Genomic DNA, 20,243 nt, shown 5'->3' on the forward strand with positions numbered 1-20,243 from the left:
TGTGCAAGGAGAGCAGACTGTCCCTCTCACAGGGAGCAGGGCTCTGCGAGGCTTTTGGAGAAGGTGGTGGGAAGTGCAGGTGCCCCAGTGGCTCATCTGTCCCCTCCAGTGGTGCTGGGCTGCAGGGTGACTTCCCTGAGTCTGAATGCAACGGCTGCCCGGGCGGAGGGAGGCTTCCTCACCTCTGCAGGTGGACTAGGTTTTCCTGCCTCGGAGTCAGTTTTCCCAAAGCGCTCACAGCTGTCCACCTCTGTGACTGAAAGGGGATTCGGCCCTGGGGCAGGCGGAAGGTGTGTGGATAAGGGCCCCCCGGGGCTGCTCTGGGGGCTGCGGGAGGGGTCTGCCCAGCACATGGAGGGCGAAGCCAAGCCTCTGGGGGCCTGAGCACCTCCGCTGGTCTGCACCACGAGGAAGCCAAGGCGTGGCAAGGGGCAGTGACGGCTGTGGGCAGCCCTCTGTGCCCCAAGGGGGCACTGCTGACCTGATGAGCACCTCCTCTGGCTCTGATGGCAGCTGAGGCCTCCTGCAGGGCCCTTGGAAAGTTTGGAGCTTTGGGATGATCCGTCCACTGCGAAAGTCTGGGGCGATGTCTGTCCCAGGGACAAGGTCCCACTGGTGTTTCTTTGCCTCCATTTCAGGGTGAGGGGTTCTGGAGGCTGCCCCCGTTCTGTGGGCGGAGTGGGGCTGCGGCTGAGTGCCGGGCCAGCGGGAAGTCCCACGCCTGGGACCTGCTGAGGCAGGAGCCCTGGAAGTCAGAGCAGGGGCCCAGCTGGCCTGGTGGGGGTAGTTGAGTGTCTTGCCTAGCTGTGACCAGGTTCTGGTGGGAGACAGCACCCCTCCTGGAGGAAGACCCTGGTGGAGGGGTGCAGACAGGCTCCTCTTCCTTGGCTCCCCTCCCCGCCCCCCTGGGCTGCACGGCTCTCTGCCCACGGGCGCCCCACCCCCTCCTGGACGGCACAGGGCACATGTTCCAGGGCCAGTGGCTCAGTCCCGACCCACTGGATGGAAGGCCCAGCCAGCTGCCTGGGTCCAGGGTCAGGTTAGTTGAAGAAGCGATTGGATAGGGGTGGGGAGAGGGAGGGGGCAGGCCGGGATCAGGGGCCTCCCTCCTCGCTCCCGCCTTCGCTGGAGGAGCCAACTTCAAAAGCCTCATCCGCCGCTGCCAGCTGCCCGCTGCAGCCCGTCCAGGGAAGCCCTCGCTGCTGCTGGCTGGACCTGGAGCCGGACCTGGTGGGGCCGCTGTACCTGAGGACCCCAGGGCCATGGTGGGAGCCCAGCGGCGGGAGTGAGGGAGGGCCTGACCCTGAGAGGCCCATGGTGAGCAGCTTCGGGCCCAGGGGCGGGGGCCTGGGGGTGGGAGGCAGCTCGGCCAGGAAGGGCTGCTTGTCCTGCTGTGCCCCACCGGCCGATGGCTGGTAGGAAATCCCCCGGGTTCAGTCCCTGGGCCGGGCCCTGGGTGCTGGGCCTGGCCTTCCCGGCCGTGTTGGGGGCAGGGAGTCTGCTGGGCCGCCCTGTGCGTGCGTGCGTGCGTGCGTGTGTGTGTGTGTGTGTGTATGTGTGTATGTGTTGTGGGGATGGGACAGATGGGCCTTGTGAGGGCCCCTGGATGTCCCTCCGGTACCAGCTTGCTCCCTTGTCCCTGTGTCCTCCGACCCGCAGCAGTCAGAGGCGCAACCCTGGGTGGGCCGTCACGGCCACGTGTCTGGGAGTTGAGGAGAGGCACCATGAACAGCCTCTGCTCTCCCAGCGGCCGGGGCCCCACACCGAAGCTCAGCAGACTCCTGGGCCCTGGCGCCGGCTGGGGGCTGCTCCTCAGGCCCCTCCGCCAGGGCTGGGAAGCGGAGTCGAGTCCTGGTCTCGCTCGGTTCGCATGATTGATTTCCAGCTGCTGTCAGACTCCATCAGGGGCTGTGGGTGGGTTTGGGGGCCAGCTTTTGTCTCTCCCTATTTTGGGGCTTTGGAGGGTGGGCTTCTACCCCTGAGAACTGGTCCTCTGCATTCTGGTGGATGGGGGAGGCTTTTACCAGAATCTCTGGGGACCTAGTGTGGCCCCTCCCCTAGCCTCTGGGGGTTTCCCCGAGCCTTCCCCTTCCAAAGGGGTGTGGCCTTGAGCTCTGAGCCCTCACCCCTGTCCTGGTTGGGTTGGGGTGCAGGGAACCCCACTTTCCAGCACAGGAGCTGGTTGTAGTAGAACTGCAGGGGGGCGCTTCTGTCCAAGGCTCCTGGAGAGAGGGTGGGCACCCAGCTCTGGGAGGAGACGGGCAACCTGCTTCCCTCAGGCCTAGGCCAGCCCTGCCCTCCACCGTCACCCCACACCCACCCCTCACCCCATCTCCCTGGGCTCTGCCGGAAGCCCTGGAGGTGCAGGACTCTTGTGTCACACATCAGGCACCTGTCCTGCCCCATCTGTGCCCGATGCCCTGTGTGCTGCCGCAGGCTGTCTGCATTTCATTTCAGCTCAGTCCCCAGGTGGTGGGGAGCAAAGCTGATGGTCTGTGAGGCTGCCAGAGGGGGCCCCCCCCATGGGCCTGGGTGCCCTGCCCTGACCTAGTGACCTTCCAGGTGCCCCCTAAGCCCACGCTCTGGGCGCTCCTGCTGGCAGTGCTGGGACTGGCGTCTGCCCCCACACAGTTGCGCACCTGCAGCGTCCCGGACGTGCTGCGCCACTACCAGGCCGTCATCTTCAAGGACCTGCAGGCCGCCGTGCGGCAGGTGGGGCTGGGGGCCGAAGGGAGTGGGCCAGGCTCCGGGTATCTCCGCTTCATTCAGAAAAACCAGACCGGAGCTGCCGCGTCTGCGGGACGGCAGGGGCGGCCGGGACCCTTCTGCAGTGCCCAGAAGGTAGGGGGGATGCCCCACCCGCTCCCTGCAGCCTCCACGCTGGGTTTGGCGCCCAACCCCATTCCCCCTCCCTGCCTCCCCGCAGGAGCACAGCATTCTCGCCTCCATCGCCTCCCTGGGCCGGATCCTGCGCGGCGCCGCGGCTGGTGGCCGCCGTGGGGCCCTGGAGAAGGCCGCCTGGACCGTGGCCCTGCGCACTGAGGCGGTGATGCGGCGTCACTGCCGGGCGCTGCGCCAGGTGTGCCTCCCTTCCCGAGTGTGTGCGGGGCCGCAGCTTGGCCTGCCCAAGGTGTTGGGGGTCACGTCGGGCCCACTGGCCAGTCCACGATGCCCTTCCCCAGGGGCGTGGGACTGGGGCAGGCATGCTCGCTGACCAACCCTTCCCGACAGCGGAACTGGCAGCCCCAAATACGCCCGGAGCAGCGGCGTCGCGGCAGCCGGAGGCGGCTCCTTCTTCGAGCTCTGGACGCCGTCGCCACCTGCTGGGAGAAGCTCTTTGCGCTGCGCGCCTGGGCCCACGCGGGCTCCTAACTGGCGCTGGGCTGGGCCTCGTGGGTTGGCGGCGACTGAGGGCTCCCCCTGCTGACCACTGGGTCCCGCCTGCCCGGGCCTGGTTCTGGCACAGGATGGCTCAAGGAACCCGGACTTGAGAGACGTGAGCCCTGCCCAGACCAGGCCGCCCTCCAAGCAGGCGGCCTCAATAAACAGCTGGTGCTGCGGCCGGGTCTTGCTTCCTTCGCCCGCTGGCTCTGGGACGCTGCCCAGGGCTCTGCTTCTCAGTTGGTGGTGGGCGCTGGGGGCACCGCCTGTTGGCGAGCCTGGGGGTGTGGCTACACCTCGCACTCCTCCTGGATGAGGGCAGCGCTGCCAGGCTTGGGCAGCAGGGGGCGCCTGGGACACAACTCCAGTCCAGTCCAGGCTTAGGGCCGGGGTGTGGCAGACTCCTGCAGGGCCCTGGGACGTTGCTTGTCCATCCTGCTCCACTCTGGGGTGGGGGAAGGGGTGGAAATGGCCGGGGGTGGGGTGGGGGGAAGGTTGAGCTTTTTGAATTCAGAGCAAAACAGCCGGATAAAGGAAACGGGCCTGAAGGGAAGCCAGAGCCGCTGCAAGCCGGCCAGGCCATTTCCTGTGGCCCTGGTCCCGTCCATGGGACTGATGGGCTGTCCCCGGACCCTATGTTTGCTTGGCAGAGTGGGGCAACGACCCCTGAGCTCCCCCACGCGTGGCTGCACAGGTCTGGGATGGGGCGCCTCTGAGTCCAGCCTGCAGCCGTGGGGGAAAATGGGGCAGGTAGAGCACCCGCTGAGCCTGGTGGACACAGTCCCTAGTGTCACACTCCTCCCACACAGGTGATGCACCCAGAAGTCACTATGGCCTGGTCCCAGGCCCTGGCCGAGCAGAGGTGGGGGTTCCCGCTACCGCGGTCGGCCAGACAAAACCAGGCCCCAGGAGTGGACACTAGCCAGCGTCTCCCATCCACGTGGTAGCCTGTGTGGTCTCTGCAGCAGCAGCCGGGGCCCTTGCTTTCTGGATGAGAGAACTGAGGCCTCGGGAGGTCACAAGTCTTGCCCTGAGTCACGTGCCAGGGAGTGTTGGAGCTGGGGCGGGGCCCTGGCGCCGAGTGTGGCTCTCCCGGTGGCCGTGGGCAGCATGGGGGCCACACTCTGAATGCAAAGGTGATGCTGGGTGCTGGCACACAGCCTGTGTGTGCACGTGGGCTTGGGTGGGGGGGCTCCAGCTGGGGCAGGAGCGTACACGTGGAAATGGGAGCCATGTGGCTTGAGGGTCTGCACTTCGGCGAAGAGCTGCCAGAATTGCCCAGCGCTGGGTGTGGGCAGCTGTGGGGGACTGTGTGGTGAGGCTGAAGGAGAGCCTGGGAGGCCAAGTGGCGGAGGGAGGCCCAGGCAGCCCCAGCACCCTGGCCTGAACCCCTGGGCATGTGCTCTTGAACTGGGGGAACCGTGGCAGAGGAGAGCAGATTTGTGATGGGTGGAGCAGGTGGCTCCATCCGTCACCGGGGGCTCAGGGTAGGGGCTCAGTGTCCCATTAGGGGAGCACACCCACTTCGGTTGGGGCAGCAGAGCTGGAGCCTGCAGGTCAGAGAGAGTCTAGGGGTCCGTGCAGGGACAGGAGGAGGGCAGGCCCTTCCCAGAGGCCCCCACCCTGCCTGCTTTCCCCAGCAGCTGTCCCAGCCCCAGCGCCCATGGGAGAGCAAGGCCTGGGGTGGTCTTGGCTGCTGCCCACCCCGGGTGCTCCCTTCCTGCTGCCCAGAGCTGTTAGGGTGGGCGGGTGGGGGAGGCGAGTCAGCAACAGGCCACCCCTGCCTGCTCCCCACCCCCAACCTTGCTCCTAAGTAGTTCTCAGTGCAATGGCCTCACCCTCTTCCCAGGGCCCCTGACATGCCAACCCCCAACAATGGGCCAGCCTTGTGAGTACAGGGGACCCGGACCCCAGCCCCCACCTCGGATGCCATCTGTGTCCGTTCCTAGGGTTGCTGTCAACAATGACCACAAAGTTGGTGGCTCTATAGGGTAGAGGGTTTGTTTTCCTGCAATACCTCTGGCCTGAAACCCAGGTGTCCAAGGGCCCTGCTCACCCTGGGCCTGCTGGAGAGGCGCTTCGAGCAGCTTTGGGTGGCCCTGGCCCTGCGCTGTGGCTGCGGCTCGCCAGTCTCTGCCTCCTCTCCACTGCACAGGTCTTTACCATGGACTCACTGCCCCCTGAGCAGTCCAGGGTCTCCTTACCTCACGATCCTCTGCCAGGGTCCTTGTCCCAGATAGGGTCCCACTCGGGCTCTGGGAGTAGCCTTTATCTTTTGGGGAGCAGAGTGGGCTTGGGCTTCTGGGACAACGTTCACTTTCGAAGGGGCGTCTCGCATTCAGATCAGGCCTAGGGGCAGGTGCAGAGCTACACCCTCTGCTGAGGCAGACTGCAGGAGCAGTGGGGGTGCCCTCTCAGACCCTGAGGTGCCTGCTGCTCTGGTTCTGCACCAGAAGAGGCTGGGTCATGGCGGTTCACGAGCGCTCAGAACACCTGCACCGGCTGGAGCTGACCAGAGCTGGCAGAGATCAGAGACGCAGCCACGGGAAGGCCCTCGGGCAGCTGAGCCCCCTAGGGCAGGGCACCTGCAGCCTGACTTGGTGGGTGGGCCCCGTGTGGCCGAGGACTCGAGCATCAGCCAGGCTGCTGGGCACCACCCCAGCTGCGGAGGCCCTGGGCATGGGGCCGGAGCCTGGTTCTTTGCATGGGAACGGCTCCTCAGGCTCCCACGTGGTGGGGCTGGGGCTGCACCAGCATGGGGTGTCCTGCCCTGCATGCCTGCCCTCCCAGCTGCTTTCAGGGAGGTGGGGCTGGGGCCCAGGGGAGGGCGGTGACGCCTGGTGGCAGATGGGACTGCAGGGCACTAGCTGGGTTGTGCAACCTCCCCAAGCAGGGAGCTAGACCCCACCATGTGCAGTGCGGAAAGGAGGGGCCCAGGCTGACTTTGAAGGGTTGCTGGTCCCACAGCCTCCCCAGACTGGGGGCCTTTGAAAGAACATCTGGAACACGGGCCTGGATCCGAAAAACCAAGAAGTTAATCCCGACTTTCCCACTGTGTGTTCCCCACTCCTGACGCTGCCCCTTCCCAGACTGCCAACCAGGGGCGAGGCACACACTCTGCCTGGGGGCTGAGGAGGGGCTCCAGCAGCACCCTCTTCCTCAGCCCCAACCCCAGTGTCCACCAACCAGCCTGGCAAGGGGAGGAGGAGGGAGAGGTGGGGGGCAGCCAGCCCAGCCCTTGGAGATGCAGCTCGAGGTCTGAGGGGCTGGGGGGCAGGACGTGAGTCAGCTGGCCCCATGTCTGGCGCTGCATGTGGAGAAGGCCGGGCAGTGCCCGGGCTGGGGCCCGATAGGAAACACCTGCGCCCAGACCCAAACGGGGCGCTGGCCCTGCCGGCACCGGCCCTGTAGGCTAGCCGAGTGTGGGGGCCCCATCCTTGCAGGTGTTTGAGCAGGCCGGCTGCTGCAGCTGTGGCTGCCGGGAAACGAGCCCCCCCCCCCCCCCTGCTCCAGGAAGCAAAGCAAACACGGTGCGAGGGCAGCACCAGGTGCTGGAGCCCATTGTCCCTGCCAGTGGCCTGCAGGACCCTGGGGAGCACACAGGCCCAGTCCCTGTCCAGGCCCCTCCCCAGGAGAAGACCCGGCTTCATAAACAGAAACAAACCACCATCCTACCTGCCCCAGTGAACGCCCCCCCCCCCCCCCCCCCCCCCCCNACCTCCCCCAGTGACCCCCCCCCCCCCCCCCCCGACCCTCAGACCCAGGAACCGGCCGGGAGCTGGCACCTGCTGAGGGGAGCGGTCCTTGTTTGGGGGCCGGTGGGTCAGCCGGGGCAGGTGGGCACAGGGCAGCGTGTGCTGGCGTTGGGTCCTGGCCCCGGCCACCCGGTCTGTGTCTCGTGGGGACCGCTGCTCACAGGGCACCCTGCCAGGGGGTCTGGCCCCGTCCTGCCGCCCCGTGCATCCCTGCCCGGCCTGCACAGGGCATGAGGCCAGGGGTCCGGCTGCAGCCCCAGATAAGCCCCGCACCCGCGCCGCTTCCTGCGCTTCCTCCCAGGGCCACCGCCGCCACGCGCCCCTTCCTGTTTCCTTGAGTGGCGGGCGGGCGGGGGACTGGTGGCGGGGGTGGCGGGGAGGGGTCATGGGGGCAGCAGGGTCGTGGACAACTGGGCAGCGGTGCGGGAGCACCCTCAGTGTGTTCCTGGGCGGCTGGGGGTTGTGGGAGGTAGAGGGGTGGGCAGAAGTGGAGGGGCTGTGGGCTGAAACCAAAGAGGGGGAGCCCCAGGGCTGGACCAGGAGCCCCCAGACGGGCTCACACCCCTCCATGCACTGATTGGCACCTGTTGCTTGGAGCCCCGCCCAACCTGAGGCAGGAGTGGGGGTGGGTTGGGTGGAGGGTTGAGCCTTGGTTGGGAGGTGTTGGGGTCAGAGGTTCTGGACCCCCTTTTGGGGGGCAGCTGCTTTAGCACGTGGAATTCCGGCGCTTCATCTGCTTGCTCAGCCCGGGTTGTGGGAGCGCAGAGCTGTGTGACCGGAACACAACACCTCTGTGCATCTGCCTGAGCCGAGGACAGCTACTCGGCCTGGAAAACGCTGCCTTGAGGGGTTTACCACGTTGAGCCTCCACCACAGGGCGCTTGCTCGGTGAGCAAAGCAAGACTCACAGGCTGGGTCCAGAGTGGGCAGAGCAGAGGCAGCCTGGAGGCCCCTGGGTCGTGGGCCCTGGTGGGGCGGCCATAGGAGAGCCCTGAGGCTGTGTCGCGTGGTGGTGACGCCGGGACAGCCCTTGTGTGGTGCGCTCACAGTGGGGGCAGGCTGTGGTGCCCTCCAGCCAAGCAGCTGCCCGGTCCAGAGCTGGGCCAGTGGAATGGCCGGCCCAGCTTGGCCTCTGCGGCTGGGTGTGTGAGCCCCAAGCTGGCCTGGGTGTGTCCCTTGCTGTGGTGCCCCAGGTCTCTGAGGGGACGGTCAGATCTACTGGGGAGAGGGCACGACTCACAGCTCTCCTCCCAGCTCCCTGTCCTTCCCCGGCTGCTTGCTGGGAAGGGTCCGGCACCACCGCCCAGGTCACTACAGGGCCAGGCTGGTCCCAGGCCTGGAAGCAGTGGCTCCTGCCAGGCAGGGCTGCGGGAACTTCCCGAGGGGCTGCTGGGTCTGTTCCTGGCTGGCCTGACTCAGCGGGAGCTGGGGGGTGGGGACTTCCCTTCTCGGACCCTTAGGGAAGCAGGTGGGTGGAGCCAGGAGGGGAGGGTGGAAGGCAGGCCTGCAGGGGGGACCACCCAGACCCTGGGCCTGTCGTCCTGCCTAGGAGGCGGCTCTGTCCAATGTGGTCAAGCTAGGCCCCTTGGGGAGCTCCCCAGCAGGGCTCTAGACAGACGGTCCTCTGAGTGGACCGCAGCCCCCGCAACGCCACTGCTGAGGAGCTGCTATTAGGAACAGCTGCCCTGTGGGGGGGGGGCCTTTTGTCCCCATCGTTTTGTGGCTGTTCCCGGACGCCCTGGGTCCCCGCACAGGGACTCCTTCACATCAGGCCCACGTGGGTCTCCCACCCTGGCACTGAGGGAGTGGCTTCTGGGGAACCCGCTGCTCTGCCACCCAAGGCCCCCATGAGACTCCTCATCCCATTGCCTCGGGGGGCCAGGTGGGGCTGGTCCTCCTTCCCACCTGCCCTGGCCAGGCGCTGGGTGGGGTGCAGGAGGACCACATGCCTGAGGCAGAGGCTCCTGGGCTCCCACTGCCACGGTGTCCACTTCTGGGAGAGGCCAGCTGACCCAGGGCCCAGGGAGGGGGCCCGGGGGTTGGTCACCTGTTCCCCTAGCAGGGGCAGGCCCAGAACAGGAGCCAGGGGGGCTGTGTGAGCTGGGTGTGGCTCTCACACTCATGGGTGTTGGGCCCTTCTGCCCGTGCAGGAGCCCAGGGCTCGGCAGTGGGCCCAAGAGCCACACCCGCATGAGAAATGTGCCGGACCACCCCGGTGGCTCAGGGTCCCTGCCTCCTGTGCACCAGCGCCCGCGGCTGCTTCGGCCGGCCTGGTGTGCTTCGGGCTGCTGTCTGTTCCTCTTCCTCCTGGAGGCCTCTCTGCCTCCGAGCCCATCTCTGGCCGTCCCCAGCTAGCAGTCCCTCTCTCTGTCTCTGTCTCTGAGTTTTCTGGGCCCTGCTGCTGACAGGGTGGAGTCAGGGGGTCCAGGTGGGCCCCGGACTCTGTCCACTGCTGAGCGGGGCTCATGCCAGTTCACACGGGGGATGTCAGCCTGCCCCTAAGAGGCGAGACACCTGCAACAGCCACATACCCTATCTCCCCCAACGCAGGCTGCAGACCAGAGTGCATGGACAAGGGCTCACGCACAGCCACTGAGGCGTCCAGCCCCAGGCTGGCTGCACACATGTGTGTGCAGCCTCAGCCACGCCTGGCACCACAATCGCCATCATGGATGGTCACACGGTGGACACCACTCAGAGCCTCCTGTGCACATGCACGCACACACTGGCTCACGAGCACGCTCACATGTGTGGTCAGACCCGGTCCCAGCAGCAGTCACAGCACAGGCGCTCCCTAGGAGCATGTGTACTCAGGGTACTGAGCCTCACACCCCACATCAGTGCTGGCGGGGGTTGGTGGCCCCCATGTCCTGTGGGGGCTGGGGCAGCCTGGGCCTCGGGGACCCCCGGGCCCTCCTGGACCTCTCGGCCCTGGGAAGTGTGCCTGTGTAGGGGACTCACGTCCAGGGTGCTTGTGGACTGCACCCCACAAAGGAAGACCCACTGAGAGGGTGACAGGACATTTCCTCAGCCTATGGTGGTGACGTGGAAAGGGTGTCCAGGACAGGAAGGGGACATGGGGCTCATGGAATGCGATTCCAGGCTTCAGATACGAGGCCTTGAACCCCTGCTCTGGTCACTGATCTCTCGTCACTGGGCAGAGCCCGGAAAGGTGGCCCCGGGGAGCCCGAGTGTGGCCGGTGCTGTCCTCTTGGGACTCTGGGCCCCCTGGATGCCACATCTGTGTGGAGGCGTCAGCCGCAGCTGCCTCCTTCTGAGGGGCCTGTCCAGGTGGTCCTGGGGCTGGAAGGAAGTTTCAGGGGGAGACGAGTTTGAAGAAACCTGGGTGGGGTTGCTTGGTGTCATCTGCCCCTGTTAGGTGTGAGCGGAAATTGGGGGTGGGAGGGACAAAGGCTGGCAGGGTTGAGGGGCTGGTGCTGTGGGGTGCACACTGAGGGCAGTTTCCCAGAGAGGTTTGGAGGGAAGGGCGTGTGACCAGCCCCCACAGACCAGGCGGCTGCTCAAACCAGGACGAGGCACTTTATTGTGGCCTCACCTGGCCCAGGGGCCCAGCTCCATCCGGGCGCCTGCTGCACAGAACGGACCGTGTAATCGCTGCCCATTACACAGCCCTGGCTCCAGCAATGCTCCGCTCACCGACACCCCTGGGAGGGAAAGGTTTAAACGTTTGCTTAAAAATTAAATATAGTGTATTACGTACATTAAAAAAAGGCAAAGTAAAAAAACACAGCCTGGTTCTGGAAAACACTGCAGGAAGATTAAACACTTCTCCGGGAACTTCACCCTGGCAGGGCCGGCCCACGGGGCGAGGCCTGGGCGTCCTGGGAAGGCCGGGACGTGCGGGAGCCGCACTCGCAGGGCCCGCGGGCGGCGGCCCGGGCCAGGCGTCGCGGTTCCAAGCGGCCGCAGCATACACCTGCGGCGGGGCGGGGCGGCGAGGCGGCGGCGTGGCTGCGGGCGGGCGGGGCGCGGCGGGCGGCCTAGCCGGAGATGCAGGCGCTGTAGTACACGGCGCTGCTGGCGTCGGACAGCGCGGCGATCAGGCTGCTCTCCTCCGGGCAGGACATGGCGCGCGGGCCCAGCTTGGCCAGCGCCACGTGGTACGGCAGCGCGGCGGCGTCTGGCCGAGTCCGGCTGCAGTTGAGGTACTGGTCGAACTCGGTGAGGTCCACGTCGGCCCACAGGTCGGCAGCGGGCCCCAGGGGCTCGGCGCCCTCCAGCGGCGGGGCCTCGGGCGGCGGCGACAGCGGGCCGGGGTACGGGCCGGGGCCGGGCGCGCCGAAGGCGCCGTAATAGAGGCTGGAGAGCGGCGCGGCCGGGGCGGGCGCGGTCCTGAGCGCCTCGGCCAGGGGCGCCCCGTAGCAGCCGCCGGGGTCCCGCGAAAGCTCGGCGGGAGCGTAGGGCGCGCGGAAGGCCCGCAGTGGGCAGTCCTCGGGCGTCGCGGGCGGCGGGAAGAAGGCGGCCTCGCCCGGCTCCAGGCCGTCCAGCGGCGAGCGCTCGGGCGTGGGAAGCCCCAGGCCGTCGAACTCGGCGCCCAGCGGGGGCAGCTCTCGGAAGGCGCGGGCCGGGCCGGGCACCGTGGGGAAGGGCTCGGGCGGCGGCGCCGGGGGCGCCAGGCCTTGAAGCAGGAGGCCAGGCTCCATCCGCCGAGCCTTGCGCGCCTGCTTCTTGCGGCGGGGCCGGTACTTGTAGTTGGGGTGGTCGCGCAGGTGCTGCACGCGCAGCCTCTCCGCCTCCTCCACGAAGGGCCGCTTCTCCGCCGGGCTCAGCTCTTTCCACGCCTTGCCTGCGGGCGCGGGCGCGGGTCAGGGGGCTGCCGTCCAGTGGGCCGACCGCCGGGCCCTGCGCGTGCCCGGGGCGCGCACCAGGGCAGGGGCGGCCCCCACCCTGAGCCAGAACCCCCGCCCTTCCCCGCCCCCCCGCTTCGTCCGACTGCGCCACTCACCCAGCATCTTGCTGAGCACCGCGTTGTGCAGGTCCGGGTTTTGCTGCGCCAGCCGCTTGCGCTCGTCCTTCGCCCACACCATGAAGGCGTTCATGGGCCGCCGGATGCGCGACTCGTCGGCCGCCTGGCGTTCCCCGCGGCCGGCCGGACTGAGGCCATAGCGCCCCGGGTCCGGGCTGCCCGGCGGGCTGCGCGGCGGGCTGGGCGGCGCGGCTGGCGCGGCTGGCGCGGCAAGGGCGGCGGGGGCGGCTGGGAGGCCGCGCGGCTCAGCGGCGGCCCCGGGGCCCGGGGCCCACGCACAGTCGCGGCGGGCTGGCGGGTCGTCCTGTGCGCCGTAGCCGGGCGGCGATTTCTGCATTCCAGCTGGGCGCGGCCTGGGCTGAACGAAGCGCGGGAGCGCGGCGGTGGGCAGCGGTCACTTCGGGGCCGGGAGGGACGGGCGGACGGCGACTTGCGCGACGGTGGCTTCGCGCCGGGTGGGCGCCCAGATATAGCGGCGCGGGGCCAATCGGCGGCGGGGCGGGGCGGGCCGGAGCCGCCCCCTCCCGGGGCTGCCTTTCTCCTCCTCACGGCGCATTCCGTCGCGCAGCGCCCCCTGCACCCTCTCTGGAGGAGAGGCCCCCCACCCCGAATGCAAAAGGGGCACGGATGTGGCTGGAGCTTGGAAGGGGGCGTCCTCGGGGGCTGTCAGGGGCTCAAAGACGGGCTGTCGCCCCACCCACGGAGTCAGACCCGCGGGAGGTAACTGGAGGAGGGTGGCAGCCTCCCCCCGAAATTGCAGTGGGGGGCGTATTTTAACACCATCTTGGGAGGCTGCCTCCCAACAGCCTGTGAGTCCTTCTGTGAGTCTGGCTCCAAGGTAGGGGGCGCTTTGGGAACAACCCCTGTACCTGGGGGAGCGAGCGCTGGGTGACCTCGGGCAGATGTCCGTGCGCTCCACACAGGAGGAAGCTTCAGCACCGGGGGCTATAGCTCCAGGAGGCCCGCCCGCGGGGTTAAAGGAGAAGACGGTCCTGATGCCGCTCCCCCACTCCCAACTTGACTCAGAGCAGGACAGCCCCAGGCGGGGGCACCTGGGCTGATGCGGAGCCTCCCGGAATTCGGAGTCCCCTGCCTCATTTCCCCTGCCCTGTTGGGGTAGGGGGTGAGGGTCTGGGGCCAGTCCTGGCTGGTTCCCTGCCCAGCCCGAGCCACCTGGGCTAGAGAGAGTGAAGCTGTACCTGAGGTGGGGCAGGTGGGGACGGAAGGGCTGGTGCATGTCTTGGGCCTTCAGACCTGAGAATGTTTCCAGAAGTACATCCAGTCCCCTCCCAGGCCCCACCCCACCCAAAACAAGGGTGTCTGGGCTCCAGAAGCCAAGGGGGCCCCCTCACTCCCCTCTCCTGAGAATGTTGCTCTTGGGGGGCAGCAAGTGCCCTCAGCAGCCCTGGTGGGGGTCTGCCTCCTGTACATCCCCTGCAGCCCAGCAGCCCCCACCCCAAGTGCTGGGGGGCGGGTCACGGTGCAGGACAGCAGTGTCAGGGACCATGGGCCTGTGTGGCCAGAGGCTCTCAGCACTCTGTCCCCGCTGGTCCCTCTAGGTCATGAGCAGTCAGCCCTGCAAGCGTGGTGGGTCCCAAGCAGCCTGTGAGAAAGGTTGCCTCCCCACAAGGACCCTTCCCAGGGGGGCCCCCTCGCCTTTGACCAGCAAGCAGTGAACCCCACCACCACTGTGGGGAGCTGTGTGGGACGGCTCCAGGTCGAAGGGTGGGCCCTCAGGGCCAGCACCCCGCAGGGCCGCTCCACCCACCACCCTCTGGCTGTGTGGGGGTCACCGGGGCTCAGCCTGGGCAGCAGCTGGTGTGGGGTGACAGTCCCTGGGTTCATGAAGGGTCCTCCACTGTGTGACCCGGGCTCCCCTGAAGAGGGATGGGTTTCTGGCTCCTGAAGGGGCCCTGCCCAGCCCCCTGACAGCCCAGGGTGGTCTGTGCTGCTCCAGAGGCTGTGAGGGCTGTGTCCGGCATTACCTCACCACCACCCGGGGGCCCCACCCCCCACAGCCGCCTCGCCTGGCGCCAGACGGTGACACTCCCTCTCGCTCCAACTGTTGGACACAGGTGTCCGGCTGTCATGTCCTGTGGGCAGGGCAGGGCAAGGGGAGAGCCCTCGGGTGCCCTCTGCCTTTTGGGGGTTAGGCTGTCCCCCATGTGCTGCCTGGAGGGGTGTGGAGGCCTGCCACTTAGGCCCACCGTCCAGATGGGAGAACAATGGGGGCAGGGGCTCCCCAGGCTCCACAAGGGCCCAGTGGGTGTGGCCAGCTGTGCGGCGGGGGGGGGGGGGGGGGGGGGGGGGGGGGGGAGGAGCTCAGATGTGTGTCTGCCTCTGTGTGTGGTCTGTGTGTCTGTCCGCCTGGGTTTGGGCTGCCTCTGACCTAGAATGGGGGTCCTGCTCAGGGCAGTCCTGGCCCTCAACACCCACCAAGGAGGGCTCCCCAAGACTTCTCTGGCCGCCAAGCTGTGGTCCCAGCTCCAGCCAAAGTGTGGGTGATTCATGAGTTTGGGGGTGTTCCTGTGTCTCCAGAACCCACCTCAGGTCGGCCTGGCTCAGACTGGCTGCTTCCTACCTTTGGGAGGCCCCATCTGTAGCCCCCTAAGTCCCCAGACCAAAGGTAGCTGGGGGACAGTGTTTTTCTGCAAGGGGGCCGCCGGCCTGGGCATTGCGTGGACCCCGCTCTCTCTGCCCACTCTCCTCTCAGCCTGGACTGGATGCCCCAGCCTCCCGGGAAGCCTGCAGAGGATGCTGGGTAACCCTCTTCAGTGACTCTGGGTGGGGGCTTGGATGGGCTCCGGGGTGGTGGACCTCCCAGGCGCTGCCCGGGGCTCAGACCTCACAGGCTCCACCCGCCCAGCCCAACTGCGGGAGCCGTGTGCCTGGGACTAATTATGGAGGCCCTCGAGCTGGGCCCTCCGGTTCCAGAGGGTGGAGATGGGGTACCCACTGGACACAGGTCCAGGTGAGGTGACCCTCTGGTCTCTGAGACCTCAAATTTGGAGCCAGGTTCAGATCCCACCCAGTTCAGATCCTGCCTCCTGTCCTGCAGGCCAGGGCTGAAGCCTGGCCAGGTCCTCATGATTGTCCTTGAAGCTGCTTGTGGGGGCCGGGCTGGGGACTCTGAGGGGCAGGGACGGAGCCTCTGGGCAGGGGCTGCCTAGAATCGAGTGGGCACACACATGTGTCTCACCCAGCGATGGATTTGGTTTGGGGAGAAGCTGGGGCGCGGGCCCCAGGACAGCGGACTCGACGCCACCACTGCCCCCCTCCCCCGCAGGCCGGCCTTTCCTGCTCCTTCCTGAGGTGCTCGCTCCCAGCCGCTGTGGGCCTGTCGGGGAGAGGACGGCGGAAAGGCGGGGTGAGGAGCGTGTGGCTCCCTGTGGTGGGGGCAGACTGGGTGTGGGACTGGGTGTCAGCGGGCTCGCGGGGCATCGGCCAGCCCAGGGTCCGAGCCTTCGGAGCGGGCAGAGGGGGGGGGGCGGCGAGTTGCTATGCTTGCAGCTGCCTCAATGGGTGGGAGAAGGGGGCCTGTTGTGCAGGGTGGCAGATCCGGCTGGAACGCTGGGGGGCCCAGCGCCTGGGTCTTTGGGGAGGCTGAGAGTGACAGCCAGCTGTAGGGTGGCAGACAAGCTGTGGACGCTGGCGGTGGCAGTGACTTCCGTGGTTGTCCCAGCGTCAGGCAGCTCTGCGTTGGAGGGGTGGGGGTGGTGAGCTGTGTGAGCCCCTGGGGCCTGGTGTGGCTGTGTGTGTCCTGGGGTGTTGCTGCGTGCTGTGTGGCCCCCCTCCCGGCTCAGCGGGGACTCCATGGGAACCAGGCTGCGGGTGGGGGGGTGGGGGGGTGGGGGGGTGGGGATCAGGCTGCCGTGGTTTCCGTGGCAACAGCAGGGCGGAGCCAGGAAACACCAGCTCAGGAAGGAAGGCTGCAGCTGCAAGGAGGGAGCCCAGGGCCGGCCTGGCTGAGCAGGCGCCAGACACTCTGTCTGTCCAGCCGTCCGGCGTCCTTGCCCCTGGCCCCACCCCATGCCACCAACCTGGGCATGGGCAGCCGCTGGTCTAGTGGTCTTCGGTCAGATCTCAGCACCCGGGGCTGCGTCTGTGGGTGTCTGTGCTGCACAAGCTGTGCCCCTAGTGGCCCTCCGTCGCTCGGGGGTGGGGCTCACTGCGTGCCCTGCACGGTGGCTGTGTGGTGGCACCCTGCACCCAGTGTCCCCCCGGACAGCCCTGCCCTGGGCTGGCCTGGCCCCACACTCTTCTGCCCGGTGCTGGTGAGGATCCTTGGCTGTCTGTGGTGGAAATCGTGGGAGGAACCACAGCCCCAGGTGGTCACCAGCGCCCAGGCCCTGCAGCTATGGTGACAAGTGGCTTTGATGGCCCAGCCAGGTGGGCCTGGCAGGGGCAGGTCTGTGTCCTTTGGGACCATCCATGCCTTCTTGCTCAGGGACGGGAGTCACTCACCCACTGCCCGTTTGTCTGTATTTGCCGAGCACCGCTGTGTGCCAGACCCTGTTCTAGGGGATGAGTTCTGGCAGCAAACAAGTCAGACCTGAGTCCCTGCCAGCGGGGAGCTCCCGTCCTGGGGGACTGAAGATCAGTGAATCTGCCGAAGAGTCAGAGTGAGGGTTGCTGGCTGCGGTGTTGCTCCCCGGAGCGGGGCGGCATCCAGGGCGCAGGGCCTGTGTGGGGCGCCCCTGCCTGTTGGGAGGGGGCTCTTGAGGCGCTCCCTGAGGGCAATGAGTGAGAGACACTGGGGAGGGCTGGGGGTGGTTTTGCTCTCCAGCACCAGCGCGTGCAAATGCCCTGGGGCGGTGCTGTGTGCAGGTGGTCGGGAGGGGTGGGGAGGGGCCCTGTGGGGCCGGGAGGGTCTGGTGTTTTCTCTGCAGGAGACTTGGTGACTTAGGGGGGGTTGAGCAGAGGAGGGGTGTCCCCGGCGGCTTCCACAGAGCTGCATGGACATGGGCCTGCCCAGGGCCACGGGCGAAGGGCAGGGGTCCACGCCTGGAGCACCCAAGGTCATCTCCCGAGGCTCCTCAGCCGTCCCGTCTGTGCTCACCCACCCCCAAGAGTCTCCCATGTTTCTCTCTGGGAGAGCAGGGCGGGTGTGCTTGACCCCGGAGTGTGCTGACCCTCTCCTGTCACCCACAGCCCCCAACCCGCTGTGGCCTGGGCCCCTGGGGAGGGGAGGTAGAGTGGCCGCCAGGCTGGCGGGCTGGCAGGGCGGCAAGGGCGGCGTTTCTGGGAATTGTGTGGGGGAAGCGCATTGTTAGCGCAGCCTGGAGCAGGCCCCAGCCTCTGGGGACGCCAGCTGCCGTCCTACAAGGGCTGCCTCTGGAGGGGCGGCGCTGGGCCTTGGCCAAGGTGATGGGCCTGTTGGGGACTTTCCGAGAGACACTGCCCTTCCATTGCACAGACAGAGAGACTGAGGCCCAGAGAGGGGTGGCAGTGGCACGCACCGGCGCCGGGACAGGGGCCTCTTGCTGCATCTCATCCCCTGGCCGCTGCTCTGCTGGGCCCCAGGAGTCAGGCTGTGTGGGAGCCCTAGGTGGAATAGTAGGCTGGGTCTAAGTGCCACAGGGTCCCCGTGCTGGGCCAGGGGGTCTGAGGAACAGGGTGAAGGGATGGCCAGGTGCCTGGCCAGCGGAGAGCAGCCTGCAGGCAGCAGGGGTGGAGGCTGCGCAGGCTGTGAGGCACCCTGCCCGGAGCCACGGGAAGCCAGGGGGGCCGTGTGAGTGTCGAAGCTCAGGCCTTCCCACCAGGGCCCCTGTCCCAGCCAGAAGGGAAGCGAGGACGCGACCCACTGGGGTCATGGCCGGCTGTGGATGGTGGGGGGTGGGAGCCCCAAATAGAAAAAGTAATGGCTTGAGCTTCCGATGTTTCCATGGACTGAGGATGGGGGCGGGGCAGGCCTCTGGGCCAAAGGTGTGTCTGGGCCTATGGGGGGTGGGCCCCCGGGGTTGCCCCCACCGCCTGTAAGAGCCCCTGGGCAGGGTGGAGCTCCTACAGAGGGCTTCTGATGGCACGCCCTTTCTCTAAAGGGGCGGAGCATGGACAGCCAGGAGGGAACACCACCCTGTGGGGTGGGCTGCAGGGAGGGCAGCCTTAGGGGTGGGGCTTCTGTGGGCGCCCCTTGGGGCATTGTGGGAACTGAGAGGCGGCTTGGCGGTGGGCTGGCAGTGTCCAGAAGGGCTTTCTGGAATAAGGAAGCGGGCCTGTGAGGTAAGAGTGCTGTGCCCACCCTGATTCCTCTTCACCTCTGACTTCTAATAAGGAGCCCCCTCCTGGCCACACGTCCGCATTTTCATGGCTCACAGCCTCCAAACACAGCCTGGAATAAGGCCGGGGGCAGCGAGGTGCAGATCTGGAAGGACCCAGCCCTGGTGGGCATCTGAGGAAGCTGCGGCCACCCTCTGGAAGCAGAGTCCCATGGTCTGACGCCCCCACCCCTGCCCCGGTGGCAGCTGTCAGAGAGCAAAGCAGGGGGGCCCAGGCAGCTTGTTGGGGAAGCTCCTTGGAGGAGGAAGTTCCCAGGGTCAGGCGAGGCCCGCATGGGGTGAGGGGGAGCAAGGCTCTAGGGGTCAGGAATCGTAAGGGGCCCAAGGGCCTGGGGCTGGTCAGGAGAGGCGCTGGAGTTGTGTGCTTGGCCGGTGCTGCTCCAGCTGGAGCCCTGGCGAGGGCAGGACCCACCTACAGCCCGCAGGAGTGAGGACCTCTCTCCAGGACTAAGCACTGTGCCTCTTGCGGTGGCCAGACCGCCTGGACTTCCCCAGAGGGAGGGTGGATGCCTGGCAGGCAGGTTGTCTGAGGCTCACTCTCGCCACCTAGAGGCCACTGCTCAAAGCAGTGTCATCCTACCTGGACCTCAGACTCCCCTCACCTTGCCTAGGGCTGCACCCCTCCCACTGCGGTGGTGGTGGCCCCCAGTTCCCCATCTTGGAAGCCATCTGCCTTCTACCTGTCCTCTTCACCTCCCTCCCACCGCCCCCCATCGCCTGCTTTGTCCTGGGCCAGGTTCCCTACAAACCAAAGCCTCTGCTGGGCTTCCTGGCCATCCTCCTCGAGGGCCATGGCGGCTTGGTCTCCATGGCCTGCAGTGTCACTGGGCCTCAACCGAGATGCTCGGAGACAGACCAGGCTCCTAGAGCTGTCTCTGGGGCTGGAGCCCTAGACCCCCAGAGGTAGGGACCACCTGGCTTCCAATGGAGGAGGAGAGAAGGCCAGGGTGGCCAGGCAGGGGAACAAGGCCCCTGTCCTCACATCCGTGCACAAACTGACACTCATGGGCTGCAGGGACATCAGCTGCACTGAAACCGTCGTCAAAGCACTTTCTGAGACATGCGACATGGGCGCTGGGGAACCGTCGTCACTGCAGCTCCCTAGCTGTGGCCCCTCTTTGCTGTGGGCGCCCCACCCTGCTCTGAGACATGGTTCACTGCTCCACTCCTAACCCAGGAAACATTACCTCTGCTAGAGATGGGTGGAAAGGAAAGGACAGTCCCTTCTTCTTTTTTTAAAAAAGATGTTATTTATTTATCGTTAGAGGGGAAGGGAAGGAGAGAGGGAGAGAAGCATCAATGTATGGTTGCCTCTCACATGCCCCCTACTGGGGACCCAGCCCGCAACCTAGGCATGTGCCCTGGCCCAGAATCGAACCGTGGTGATTTGGTGCACAGGCCCGCGCTCAATCCACCGAGCCACGCCAGCCAGGGCAGGACGGTCCCTTCTTACCCTGTTTCTTTTCTGACAGAGGCTTGGCCCTGGGCCCCAAGTTGAGACCTTGTGCTGTTCTCACTCCCACCCCAGCAGCCACCTCCTCTGTCTCCAGACCTGCCGTCTCTGTCTCCTGCACCTCTGCCTCTCTACCTCCTGCCCTCCCAGCAGCTCATTGGGTAGGGTCACAGGGCTTCCAGACCACCACCCACCTCCCAGTCCAGGGACCCTGCTGTACCTTGGGGCGCAGCCCTCTGAGTCTCTGCCCCCTCTAAAGTCCCACGGCTCAGCATGCACCACAGCCAGCTGGTGGGCTCTGCCTCTGCTACCTGCAGAGGAGGACAAAGGCCCCAGGGCCCCATCCCTGGGGTTCGGAAAACAGGGTCTTCATTCTTAACCAGCTCTTT

At 66.9% G+C, this 20,243-nt stretch overlaps 2 protein-coding genes across 3 annotated transcripts; one reads left to right on the forward strand and one right to left on the reverse strand.

Annotated features, from left to right (window-relative positions):
- Positions 1-11: 11 nt before the first annotated feature.
- CUNH20orf204 (chromosome unknown C20orf204 homolog) lies at positions 12-15,275 on the forward strand. Of its 2 annotated transcripts, XM_037060144.1 has the most exons (5): positions 12-1,317; positions 2,563-2,841; positions 2,927-3,079; positions 3,232-3,392; positions 15,264-15,275. In XM_037060144.1, exons 1-4 carry the CDS (start codon positions 1,315-1,317, stop codon positions 3,370-3,372), a joined length of 576 nt encoding a protein of 191 aa, XP_036916039.1. In that variant the 5' UTR covers positions 12-1,314; the 3' UTR covers positions 3,373-3,392; positions 15,264-15,275. The 2 variants fall into 2 exon arrangements, with proteins under 2 accessions (XP_036916039.1, XP_036916038.1); XM_037060143.1 differs by lacking the exon at positions 15,264-15,275 and having other exon boundaries at positions 3,232-3,560.
- On the reverse strand, positions 10,658-12,586 carry SOX18 (SRY-box transcription factor 18). The gene is made up of 2 exons (XM_037060134.1): positions 12,103-12,586; positions 10,658-11,943 (listed from the first exon to the last, which is right to left on the reverse strand). Exons 1-2 carry the CDS (start codon positions 12,458-12,460, stop codon positions 11,138-11,140), a joined length of 1,164 nt encoding a protein of 387 aa, XP_036916029.1. The 5' UTR covers positions 12,461-12,586; the 3' UTR covers positions 10,658-11,137.
- Positions 15,276-20,243: the final 4,968 nt, after the last annotated feature.

The sequence above is a fragment of the Sturnira hondurensis genome, unplaced genomic scaffold, assembly GCF_014824575.4.
Source record: "Sturnira hondurensis isolate 20B ecotype Veracruz unplaced genomic scaffold, ASM1482457v3 Scaffold0011378, whole genome shotgun sequence".
Lineage (NCBI taxonomy): Eukaryota > Metazoa > Chordata > Mammalia > Chiroptera > Phyllostomidae > Sturnira > Sturnira hondurensis.

Coding starts and splice junctions, on each gene's coding strand:
- CUNH20orf204 (XM_037060144.1), top strand. Junction 2,842..2,926: donor CCTTCTGCAGTGCCCAGAAG/GTAGGGGGGATG, acceptor GCCTCCCCGCAG/GAGCACAGCATTCTCGCCTC. Junction 3,080..3,231: donor ACTGCCGGGCGCTGCGCCAG/GTGTGCCTCCCT, acceptor CCTTCCCGACAG/CGGAACTGGCAGCCCCAAAT.
- SOX18 (XM_037060134.1), bottom strand. CDS start 12,460: ATGCAGAAATCGCCGCCCGGCTACGGCGCACAGGACGACCCGCCAGCC. Junction 11,944..12,102: donor GGTGCTCAGCAAGATGCTGG/GTGAGTGGCGCA, acceptor CCGCGCCCGCAG/GCAAGGCGTGGAAAGAGCTG.